The sequence below is a fragment of the Mesocricetus auratus genome, unplaced genomic scaffold (genome assembly GCF_017639785.1).
Source record: "Mesocricetus auratus isolate SY011 unplaced genomic scaffold, BCM_Maur_2.0 Super-Scaffold_100694, whole genome shotgun sequence".
In the NCBI taxonomy this organism is placed as follows: Eukaryota; Metazoa; Chordata; class Mammalia; order Rodentia; family Cricetidae; genus Mesocricetus; species Mesocricetus auratus.
In genome coordinates this window covers 532,887-545,383 of record NW_024429268.1, presented here as the reverse complement: position 1 = coordinate 545,383, position 12,497 = coordinate 532,887, and the positions used below count along the sequence as shown (strand labels likewise).

Here is a 12,497-nt window from a genome sequence, read left to right as displayed (position 1 = left end):
AACAGGAGACCAACCGTCACCCACACCACGTTCAAACAGGATCCTAGTTTAGAGTCTCCCTTTTTTTTTCATCCAACAAGAAGCCATAGCTTTATTAGTGACAGAAACAATACAAATTTCAAACCAAGCTGTATTACCACTTTCAAAACACCAAAGGGAGGGGGGAATCCTTGTTGTCAAATAGTTACATTGTTAATTCCGTACAATATGGTTACTGTTGCTTTTCAGGGCTCGGACTGCCTTTGCTCTCGACACATTTGCTTGTGACATGACCAACTCTATGTCCTTAACTTCCACACCTGTCTCATCAACCTCTTCCTCCCCACGCTCCTCTTGTAAGGTCGGGGTCTGAGTGTTTCCTTGGATGTTTGAAACAGCTTGAATTTCTCAGCAGCTGCAAACTGTGCTTGCTGAGACAAATCTTCAATCTTGGCTTCTCCAAAGACTATGTAGGTGTCTGAAGCTGGGTTCTTGTAGACATCTGGTTTTGCGATGAGGGAGAAGATACTTTTGGATTTCCAGACAGTGACTCTAGTAACCCCTGTAACCAGTTTGAATGTAGCCTTCCTTGCCTTCTTTTCACTCCGACTCTGTTTTGCTTTACTGACCAGTTCTTCATCGATTTCAGCTGGGCTTGTTGTGTGGCTGTCTGTGTGGAGTCTTGTTCGTCGAGCTCTGGTACTAATTCATCACTGTCAGACTCTGTTCCCGATCCTGTCTCAACCTGAGGCTGTGGCAACTCCTTATCTGTAGCAGGGGCGGTTTCTGTGGCTTCGCTCGGCATTTTGTGCAGAGGGCGCAGGGAACCAAGATGACTTCAGAAAGAGCAAGCAAGAGGGTGACCCCTAGAGTTTCAAATTTTATCAATGGTCTTATTAAGGGTACCAGACAGAATTCACTAGCAGTTCACATGGGGACTGTTGTCAACACACACCCTCCCTGGAACCTGCACTGAACAAAAATTACAGAGCCAAAGTATCCTAGTTAGCTTCAGCTATCAACATGATACAGCCTAGAGTCATCTGAGGGAGTCTCAGTTGAGGCATTGCCCAAATCAGAGTAGCCTGGGTCATTTGTGAGAGAGATTCCTGATTGATGACTGATGTGGTAAGGTCCCGCCCACTGTGGGCGGGATCATTCCTAGGCAGTGAGCCTGGCCTGTATAAGAAAACTAGCTGAGCATAAGCCCAAGAGTGAGCCCCTTCATGAGTTTTGCTTTGACTTCTCTCAAAATGGACTGTGCAATCTTTTAAGTTAAAATAAACCCTTTCCTCCTCTCTGTCACTCTTCAACAGAAAGGGAACTAGAACACAAAAAAAGACTAGAAGAAAAACTGGGAGGGACAGGAAACTGGGATTGAAATGTAAAACAGGCTTGTTTCTAATTTAAAGAAAAAGAGAAAAACGACCTCAGTTATTCTTACAAAGTCAGCCTTGTCTCTCACAAGCTTTCATGTCAACATTCATTCTTCTCATGTAATCCATGATGATCGGACCGTAGCCTCATATAATACAAGCAGTAGGATCTGCTAGCATCACTTTTCACAAGCCATGACACCTAATTTTATTTTTATTCCTCTTCTGTGTTTCTTTTCCCCCTTTCCCTCATACCTTTGTTTTTATTCTCAAGTGATCAAAATGGGGTTTGCCTTGAGCTCTTCAGGGAAAATAGGACATAGAAATTAAGTATTGTTGCCTATATCAGTAATTGTCTAAAGTACTTGGTATGTGTGATTACTTTAGTTAATAACTGTTTAAGTGAATTTAAATATAAAATATATTCAAACTATGGACTTGTCCCATACTGAAATTCTAAGAAGGAAATACCAGACATACTAGACACTGGTAAAGACATCATTGCAAATCAAAGACATAAACCTAAATGTATCCATTTTTTTCTGACTAAAGTCTTTGAAATTATGTAGCATTTGGACCATTCATGCTACAAATGTCTTTGAAGCTGATACTATTATGTAAATGCTACGGCATCAGCTCCTTCGTTTATGGGTGTTTATTTTAAAACTTGTACAGATTTGTTGATACTAAGCAGTCTTAGTTTTTAAGAAATTACCTGCTGCCTTAAGAAATATGTGGTGTTTCTCCAGTAGGTGGAGTATTATACTAGAGAAAGCAGAGCCACATATGAAGCCTAATCTTTTTCTTTTTGTCATTTTGAGAAATTTTTTACATAAAACATAAATCACCTAATGGACTCACTAATTCTTTTAATTGCATCAATACAGCGGGATCCAATTACACTAGACCTTAAGAGGCAGATATATTTTACTGATTGCATTACCATAATAATGATGCCATAGCGACAATAGTGAGTGCTTAGACTACCTCTCATTCTAAAATTGCTTATCAAGCCATACACGAAGCCTCCTGGCATCTCTGAAAGAGAAATCATGCACGCACACAGCAAAGGAAGATCTGCTTCTGAAGGCCTTTATCTCCCCAGAGCATTCTGCCTGCTGGAAAAGAGCGTCCCTCCTGACTTTGGTAATGAGTCAAAGCCATGTGACCACTTCCAGCCTGGGAACCTGGTCAGATCACTAATGCCCCCAGGAACACCATCCCCTCCTTTACAGTCATTAAAAGGTGATGAACTATATGTCCCTAAGGCCCCTCCCTGCTTGAAGACCCCTGACTGAACCTGGTCTTGACAGAAGTGTTTTCTTAAGCCCATGTTCTGGGATCAAATTTGCCCAGATCATTAGGAGCATACGGCACAGACGACTCTTAATGCACAGTCTGAGACTCAAAACTAGAGTTACAGAATGGCACCCTAGTGGGGTAGACACCTCTAGACATCTTGGTTGGCTGCAGTGCAAGTGTCCTGAAAAGTCACAGTTTAAGTAATAACCCAGAACTGGATCTCAGCAAGAGTCTGCTCAAAGCCCTCCCAGGCTCTAGGAAATTACGACCGCTGAGGTGCAGAGACACAGGACGTTTGCAAAAGAACACAGTTATAAGCACAAGCAGCCATCCTCCTCCTCGCGCTACAAACGAGGAACCGTTGTGACTTGTTGACGTCACACAGATGCTGCTCCGTGGCAAATATCGAGATACCCCCAACCCATCTCCCAGCTGCCCCTTCTTCCTCACACCGGACATCAAGAACTGGTTTGCAGAAGCCTCCCCTGCCCCCCCCCCCCCCCCCGCCCCAAGGATCATCATAAAACAAAAAAAGAAGGCATAAACCCCATGGCTCCATAGAAGAGAGACGAGGTCCTGTTAGCCATCTTTTCTCCGGGATGGTATGGAAGGCATGGTCTTTGAATGACGGACTCACTTTCCTTCTTGCGTTCTCACGATGCCCTCTAGTTTGTATTTGGAGAAAGTGCGCCACCGCCACGTGTTTTCACCCTTAGAAACGCATGTATAGACTGAGGACAAACAGGCTCTCGAGGTGGACCGTCTGCCTTGACCCTGGCCACCTCAGGCCTCGTTTAATTAAATCAAAGTCTTCTGCAATATAAATCTCATGCTGTACTTAAAGCATGCTGGAAACATATTTGAGACAGCACGGTGCATGTGGAGGACTGAAAGGAGCCAAGTAGGCTCGGACAGGAAGAAGGGGGAGATAATCCCATGTCTTTCTTTACTCTAGAAGGATGCCACTCTCCCTTCTGTGCCCCCAGGGTCATTCACTGTCTCCTGGCTTGTCCACCTGTGGCTAGCTGCAGTGCTCCATGAGTTTCCCCTGCATAAGGCAAGCACTATTATACATCCAAGCAGCTAACCTAACCCAAACGCCCTTGTTGCCAACCCAATGGCAAAGGCTCCCACTGACTCTCACCTGTTATCAAGTCTGCCACAGATGAAAGTTTCTCATCCTCTTTTCTTCTCCTGAAGTGTTTCTCTAAGTCAGCTGGACTCCGAAGCAGCTTAGGCCCAAACCAAGTCTAGATGGGAGACAATGTGCCTCCCGCAATGATTATGCCTCCAGGGCCATAGTCTGGCAGGATGGCCACACAGGTGATGGCTAGTCGGAAGTTTTCATACTGGCCCCACAGTGAAGGGTGTGGGGTTGTCAGCTATGTGGTTCCAGAAGCTGGTTATGTTGAGCTCAAGATTCTCAGGACAGTGAGGAGTATCCTGGGGCATGAAGATATAGATCCCCAGAAGGAGCTCTTGCTGTTATTGTTGTTCTTGTTGTTATCTTCAAGGTGGACCAGGCTTCCTCACTCCAACCTGACGTCCTTAACAGTTTACAAGAGCTTTTGTCAACTGAGTCACTTGTATAACACTCTCTCAAAGAACAAATGGTACCCTAGCTTCACACACACACACACACACACACACACCAACATGTTTCATCCAGCGATTCTTTTACTAAAGCTTATGTGATTACCCATGAAGTAACAAGCCCATTCCCCGTGAATCAGAGACTGACAGATAAGGCTTCAGAAAAACAAAAAGACACCAGAGTCTAGAGGTGAGTTGGTGTCTCAAGGGCTCCACCATCGGGGACTATTTCCTCTCTGCCTGCTCAGCCCAGGGATCACCACTTAGCAACCATGTGTGCCATTGAATAAGTGGGGTGTGTTCCTTGTCCTCAAGAAGTCATGGTCTCCAGGGGGAAGAGAATGGGGCCGCAGCACCACAGCTGGTGGTGGACCCGTGATCAGCGCCACCCTGTGTCTTCTCTACTAATGAAGACAGGTTGGTTCTACAGTCAGAAGGTGGCAGAAAACCATAGGTGAGCTCAGTCTTGACGCTGTGGACAAGTCTTGTTCCTCCCTACTCTCTCTAGTGGATAAACCCAGTCTCTAGATGCTCCCCATCTTCTGGCTCCCGGTAGACTATGGGTTAAGATGGGAGGGGATGGAATGACCTTCACTCCACACACACTGTCTTCCTTGAAGTCTGCAGGAGTTTGAGGTTTGGAAAGGATGGGCATATGTATAGAATATGAGTTTCTACCCACTTTGTCCTTGCCTCTCTGTTCCGTCTTTATGTTCAACTTAAAATCAAAAGCATTCATTAAGGTGGTGTGTTCTGGGCTGGGGGTGTGTAGCTCAGTTGGTAGCGTGCTTGCCTACCCCACCTGAAACCTTGGGTTTCACTCCCCACCCCCCAGCACTACCATAAACTGGGTGTGGTGACATGTGCCTGTAATCCCAGCACTCAAAAGAGAGACTGGAGTTCAAGGTCACCTTCAACTGCACGGTAAGTCCAAGGCCAGCCTGAGATACATGAGACACTGTCTCATCTAAATGAAAAAGTGAATGAATGGATGAATAATTGTGTGAGTGAATAGAATATTTCTGCATTCAATATCTCTGATTTGATTCTAAGTGTTGCTTAAAATTAAGCATCAGGGAGAGGGAAAGAAATCTCAGGCTTTATTAATACTTCTTTTTCTCCCTCACCCCCCCCCTCCTATCTGTCCCTCTCCTAAATTCTCTGTTCCATCCCTCGAACACAAACAGCCCGATGAAATCCCTTCAAACTCTGCCAATGCAAACTGTGGCTTAAAAACTGGAAATGGACTGAACCTGCACACGAATACCCACAAGGACATTAAAGCCTTACATTCCTGTGTAGAACACGAGGCCCAGCCAGCATCAGTATGCTTTCAATGGCTTAATGGTAAATGTTGAACAAATTAGTGTCCCCTTAAGGTTGTCCTGGGGCACGTGGAGTCACAGTCTTTAATTTTAATGAGACTCTATTACACAATCTCTTATCGCCTCTTAACTGCCAGGAAAATGACCACCAGCTTAATGTTCAGCAAAATAGCTCACATGGACCTTAAAGAAATTACCTTGAAATTATTACACTTAACCGTGGCCAATGCACCAGGGTTCATTTGAGAAGAGGCGGCCACCTGGCGCTTCCAGCCAAACGATACGTCATTTCCTTGGGCTTTTCAGGTTTAGCTTTTTCTGGTCTTTTCGGGTTTGATGCATATTCTCTTTTGAGTGTAGCTATTCAAACTGCAGGTGACACCGAGTCTCTTTCCTGACTAACAGGGCCACGTAGCTTCGGTCGAGGAGACTGTATCTGTGGCAGCTAGTTCATGTCAGTTTGACACAGGCCTAGTCATTTGGGAAGAGGAAAGCTCAACTGAAAATAATTTCTCCAACACACTGGTCTGTATACAAGCCCGTGGGGGTATTTTCTTGACTGACGTAAAAGGGGCAGCTTACGGTGGGCAGTGCCATTCCTGAGCTGATGGTCCTGGTGTTAGAAGGAAGGAAGGTGACCAAGCCTTGAGGAGCAAATCAGTAAACAGCACTCCCCCACGGCCTCCGCATCAGCTCCTGCCTCCAGGTTCCTGTAGTGACTTCCTTTGATGATGGGCTATGATATGGACATGTAAGGTTCCTGTAATAAATTCCTTTGATGATGGGCTGTGATATGGACATGTAAGCCGAAATAACCCCCTTTCCTTCCCAAGTTCCCTACGGTCATGGTGTCTCACCCCGGCACTAGAAACCCTAACTAAGACGGTGTCTGCAGCTGTCCAGGCTGTCTCTGTCTCTGTCATCAAGTGGGCTAAGCAGGTCGATCCCTCCCCTCTTGGCAACCCTGAGCTTTTAAAGACAATGCCAGGGAAGTAAAAATAGCAGTGTTTCATATCTATGAAATAAAGTCGTATACGGACAGCCTAGAAGAGCCTTGGTCACCACAATTGCCCAACAGCTGCCCCTGTTATTTCTGCTAGTGCCACAGCACCCCATTCCCAGCAAAGACCTCTTGACCCAGATTTTCTCCCAGAAAAAAACCAGGTTTATCAAATCTTCCCAAATAAAGGCACAGCAGTCCGAGTCCAAACGAGAGACAGGAACTCATGCGGCCCGCTAAACACAGAGTATAGCACACAAAGAAACTATGATAAAGGGAGAGCATAAGATATAGCCTCCCCAAAGATGACAAAGCATGTCCCAGGGAGGACTGAGGTGGAGGGTTTCCAAACGCTGAATGCTAGAGGTAAAATTTCCTTTATCCACTTGGGATCTCCTCCTGAGCCTGGGGAGTAAGCTGTCCTGGGACAGAGCTGTTACTAGATAGTTTGGGAAATAGAGTATTTGCTCAGATTTGGGGCTGCACAGGGTCTTTCATGCCCTTATATCGGCTTCCTACTACACTATAATAACACACATAAGAGCACAAATTTAGAGACTTAAAGCCACATAGATCTTTTTTTTTCTTGCAAGTCTTGTAGGTAGTCTGGCATCCGTGTGCTCGGCCGAAGCCAAGGGCTCAAAGGCGCCACCTTCCGGACGGACGCACCCCTGCATCCTTACATCCGATGGGTGCTGCGCTGTAGTTGCTTCTGAAAGCCACCGTGGCCTGTTGCTTCCCAGGTCCCACAGGAGGACCGGTTCCTTCCTCTTGTTCGGCTTCCAGAAGCTGCCCGCCTTCATCATCCCTCCCCTACATCATTCCCGCTGCCTGTTTTAAGTGTCACGGTGCCTTCTCTTCACTCTCACCCGCCGTCCCGTCCTTCCCCGTCCTGCCAGGGCCATGGGGAACCTGGTGTGGCTCTGCTCCACAGAGAAGCCCTTCGAGCCTAGCTGGGGGCAGCATAGCTTTGTGACAAACTACTGGCCGTCCTCCTGGCAGCTGCTCGTCCCCTTCTCTGTCCTGCTCACCGCAATTCTGCGCCAACACCTATAGCTTCCTTCTCAGCCAACAGGAGAGTAGAAAGGGCGAGAGAGAGCCGGAGGATGAGGCAGCGGGATTCTCACCTCTCTTGGGAAGAGACGTGGGCTGTATTCTCTTTTCCCCTATCATCTTTTCTCACGGTTTTCTTCATTAAAGAACTTCCTTCCTGCCTTCCAGCTAAACCCCATGACCGTTAAAGGTCTGCATTTGCCATATTTTAATTGTGACAAGACACTCTCCTAACTGAGCAGGTAATACAGATTGGAACAATTTAGCATGCCCTTAGAACTCTGTTCCACTTTGTGGTTGTTTTGGTTTGTTCTGCTTTGCTTTCACACTGTAGTCCAGGCTGGTCTTGACCTCTCTGGTTCAATTCCCAGCGCCCACGTGGTAGCTCACAATCCTCTGTAACTCCAACCCTAGGGGATCTGATGGGCTCTTCTGATCTCTGTGTGCACTGAATGCTCCTGGTACACAGTCACACATGCAGGCAAAACACCCATGAGCTTAAAATAAAATAGTATTAATTGGCTTCCACCTAGTTATGAAACAGATGAAAGGATATAATTAGCATTAATTATCACAAGGTGATTTTTTTTCCTGAAAGCCTACATTATTATTTTTCTGTGATGGATATGTACTGCTTCACCCATTTTAAGTGCATTAGCAAAATACTTTACACTATAAGGGATACCGAGTGCTCCCAGGAAACCCACTGCTAGGCTAAAGGGATTAATTTTTAAAATCCTGGCGTTTCCTTTGTCAACCTTGGCATTTTTGAAGATACTGATTCCAACAAAGGTATGCTGCAGTTACCCATGTGTGCCATCAGAGGGCACCAAAGCAGGTCACTGGTACTTCTCGGCAGAAGCAGAGTAGCATGGTCCCGTGGCATTTCTAGTAGAGTTAAAATAGGCAAAAAAAAAAAAAAAAAAAAAAAAAAATCCTCTGGGTAGAATAAATGTTCGTTAGTTATACATTTTAGTGCATTTTTCCAACGTACAAAAATTAACAGTACCACTTCCTTAAAGGTCATAATCTCAAAAAATTCAGGAGATACGTAGACTCTAACAATTAACTCTGACAGTTAATCATCTTTAAGTTGTTAGGAAGGATCCAGACAAGTGGTAATAAGGATTGATCATTGAAATGGCCAATTGTCAATGGAGCGTACCAGCATCCAATGGGATGCAGCCCACCACCCCACCTCCCTAACCCCACCCCGACAAGTCGCTGCTGTTTCTGACTCCTTCCTCGGCGCACTCCACAGGGTTTCCACAGGAACAATACGGGATGCAGTGGGGTGGGGTGAGGGGGTGAGCTTGCTTCCTTATGACCCAAATCTGTCCCACACCCTGAACCAGTGTAGACCTCTCTTCTAAAGAGTGAGTGCCTCGCAGAGAAGCCTAGAAAGTTCTAAGAGCTCACAGCTGGGGAAGCACAAGAAGATCATATCTGTCCTTAAAGGACAGGCCAGGATAAGATGCCATGTGTGGGAACCCAGGGATGAGAGTCATGGTCTGTGATGCTGTGACTCCATTGTTTGCGTTCCCATGTGGGGAATGGGATCAGAAATGCGCATTGCTCCAACAGTCACCTTTGAGGATTTTCCTCTCCTCCATTTAGGAAGAACAAATTCCACCAGAGGGCAAGTACCCTTCACCCACCACCACCCTCCAGCCTCTAGGGATACTAACTGTGGCAAAAAAAAAAAAAATATATATATATATATATATATATATTCTCCTATGAAAAGCAATGTGGCCATGTTGAACTGCAGCATGGGATGGGGTGGGGTGTGTCTGAGGGTCTGTAAGCAGACAGCTTCAGAAAGTGGAGTAAAAAGTTTAGCCAGAGAATCCTTTTTAAAACATAACTATACAGGGATAGCCCAGTCTAGCCCAGAGGTCAGCACAGGAGATCGAGAATCAAGCAGGTCTATGCTATGAAAACGAGGGTGGATCCTAACCCAGCCAGCAAACCACTCAGCTTGGAGGAAGAGATAGCCTCCATTTCCTCAGGCTGGACCTCAGATCCTGTGCTGTTGAAACTGTTTCCATAAACCAAGGTTCCAGGAGTGACGTCATCACTCCTGGGACAGTGACATTCTAACTGAGTCTCATGTTCTTCCCGCAGCTCGACCACTATCCTGCTCTGAGTTTCCATCTGCCCAGCTCCTCTGACACGCTCTTCAACTCTCCCAAGTCACTCTTCCTTGGAAAAGTTATAGGTAAGTCTTTGGTTCTTATAGTGCGGTGTTGAGAATGTACCTGACGCAAGTCTTACGCTGTAGTAAGTGTGAATTTGCATTTGACCTCTCTTAGGGAGGTCAACCCTGAGCATCCTTGTACAAGGAAACCTCGGTGGTGTTGACAGCGGCTCACAGGAGTGTTACAAAATCCTCTTTGGGGGGGTATTGCTCACGCGATGCATCGAGGCTGCCGACTACACCTGTGACATACATTAAGGTTAGCGTAGAAGGCATCCTCAGACATCGCCTGAAATGGAACTAGTGTCATACGGCATCTATTATAAAGCAAGATGCAATTATCAACTCCCAGCTTCCCTGTGTAAAATTTGTTCTTCAGGGTATTAAAGGCCTCTCTGCCTTTGCACATTTAATTTAACTTCTTCCCTATGAATCACTCCTGAGAACCATGTCTAATGCCATTTGCAGATTGTAAGGTCATGAAGCCGCGGACTCATCCCCTACACGTGACTGAATTTATAACCACCCTTGCCCCTCCCTTCCATAAGGAAATGGGAGTTATCTACATGAAAAGGCAGATGCTTCTGCTCACAAATAGTTTTAGTGTTTTACATGAAGCCAACAGAATTCCTCTTTCCTGTGAGAATCTCTGTCATGTAGCAGGTGTCAGTGTCCGCATGGAGGAAAGCCCACATCTCAAGGGGGATAAAAGATCACTTACCTGAGCCACAGAGGCATGACTGAGGCCAGGGGTCACGGCTCAGATTGCCCCAAACAACATATTCCAATGTGGAAATAATTACATGAGCTTTTGACGTGTCACAAATAGAAGCACTTCTCAGACGCATGGGTGGGACATCATCAAGTTGATGGGGACTTCCGTTATATGTTTTATCTATTGGTGTACTTAACTGTGGGGTTGGCGAAAGAAGGCTTTGTCAATGCATTCTGAGCTTTATGCCTGAGTGAAAACGAGTTAGGTGGATAAAGGATAGCTTGGAAAAGGACTGGAGAAAAAAGCTTGGCTCTGGATCGGCAACATTCCAGCTGCTCACAGTCACAAAGTTCTCATGACTCAATAAGCCTTTAGGATGTTTGATGTAAGTGTGGCTTTTTTTCTTATTTTTTTTCTGGACCCTTCCGTTCACAGTGGTTAACACGTAGACTCAGGGAAGGGTAACTTTGTCCAGTGGGCACTGGCAATTTTGGTTCACCAGGCCACTTTGCCTATTACATAGTATGCCAATTTGTGAAGTCACAAGCTCTTCGAAACTGAATGCACTCACAAGGCAGCCAGACAGGAGGAAAAGGAGCCTCTGAAGCCATGTGTACCTCCCCAAGATAAGCCTTAGGGGTTTTGATAAGATAAGGAAACGGGTGTCCTTGGGTGAGGGCCGGTAATCAGTGGTCCAGAGGGGTGAAGTCATCCGTAGCCTGCATAAGCAAACACTGTCTTCACAGCTCTTCACGGAATGTGTGTTCTGAACATGGCCCTGTTAGTGTGCTCAGGGAGTGGAATCTGGGGTCCTGTGATGTCAGAAGACTGCCTGTCAATCATTTATACAGACCTAAAACACGGGGCCTCAACCAACTAGAGCTAGGCAAGGTTACCTGGAAAACACAACTTAATCTGTCTTTACCAGGGTGACCTTCTATTAATCCCAAAGATGTGAGGAAAAAAGGCCACCCACCCAAATCATCAAATGAATCAAAGCAATCAATTAATTAAAGCAAGAACATAACAAGTCAGTCAAAACAAGGTAATTAGAGCAAGGTAATCATAGCAACCTTTTGAAACAAAGGTAGGGTTGCAAGATGGTGTTACAACTCTTTTTTTTTTTTTTTTGTTACAACAAAAGCATGATAGCAAGGTGGTCACACGGGGACCGTAAAAACCTTTTGAAATAAAGGCATGATTGTCGTTCCCAGGAACAGGCAATACAGAGCCATTTATAGTTAAGGTTATAGGTAGGGCATAACCCAATCTTTGAAAAACAGATTTAACATAAACAGGAATGTGTTTGCCTTTACTGTAAGATGGTTTGCAAGCCTAAGATGGAGGCAGACTGGTTCATCACTAACATGTTTGAGACAAGCCGTCTAAAGTCAACTCAGCAGGGTCTCCCACGTCGCTGTTTGGTTCTGAGACTCCCAAAACTACTGGGTAGGCTGAGAATACAGTGCCAGTGCTACTGGAAGCCTTTTTGGGGTTTCTCTGGTTCTGAAGAAAGAGCCTTTACGAGAGAGAGAGAGAGAGAGAGAGAGAGAGAGAGAGAGAGAGAGAGAGAGAAACAGCTTACCTTTTATAAGAAAAATGTGGTTAGCTTCATCATCGTGACTTGGTTACATCCGTCAGAGAGCATTAATTAAATATGGTTGCAAGGTCACACTATGAGGAACAAGCAGGAGACTGAACCTGTGTTGAAAGCGATAACGGGCAGGTACATCTCGCCTCCATAGACTCCACTTAAAGCACATCAGCTGTATTAACCCAGGAAGGAGTGGAGATTGTTAGCTCCCTTCGTAGGTGGCAAACCCAGGTACAAATACATAATGGAGCTGCCCACTGCCACCTGGCTGACAAGTAGCAGAACCAAACCTGAAGCCAGGCAGGAAGACATGAAACTAGCTCTTGACAGATGTGCTGTTGTCTCTAGGACAGGAGACAC

The 12,497-nt window shown here is 45.7% G+C and overlaps 1 protein-coding gene and 1 pseudogene across 1 annotated transcript in view; one reads left to right on the top strand and one right to left on the bottom strand.

The window, feature by feature from the left end:
- The window catches only part of Cntnap2 (contactin associated protein 2), a 2,029,549-nt gene that overhangs the window by 1,898,780 nt on the left and 118,272 nt on the right, over positions 1-12,497 (top strand). The window contains exon 21 of the mRNA XM_040740424.1: positions 9,756-9,849. Coding sequence (XP_040596358.1) covers positions 9,756-9,849 — 94 coding nt within the window. The remainder of the gene's footprint in view (positions 1-9,755; positions 9,850-12,497) is intronic.
- Positions 193-784, bottom strand: LOC106022673 (annotated as a pseudogene).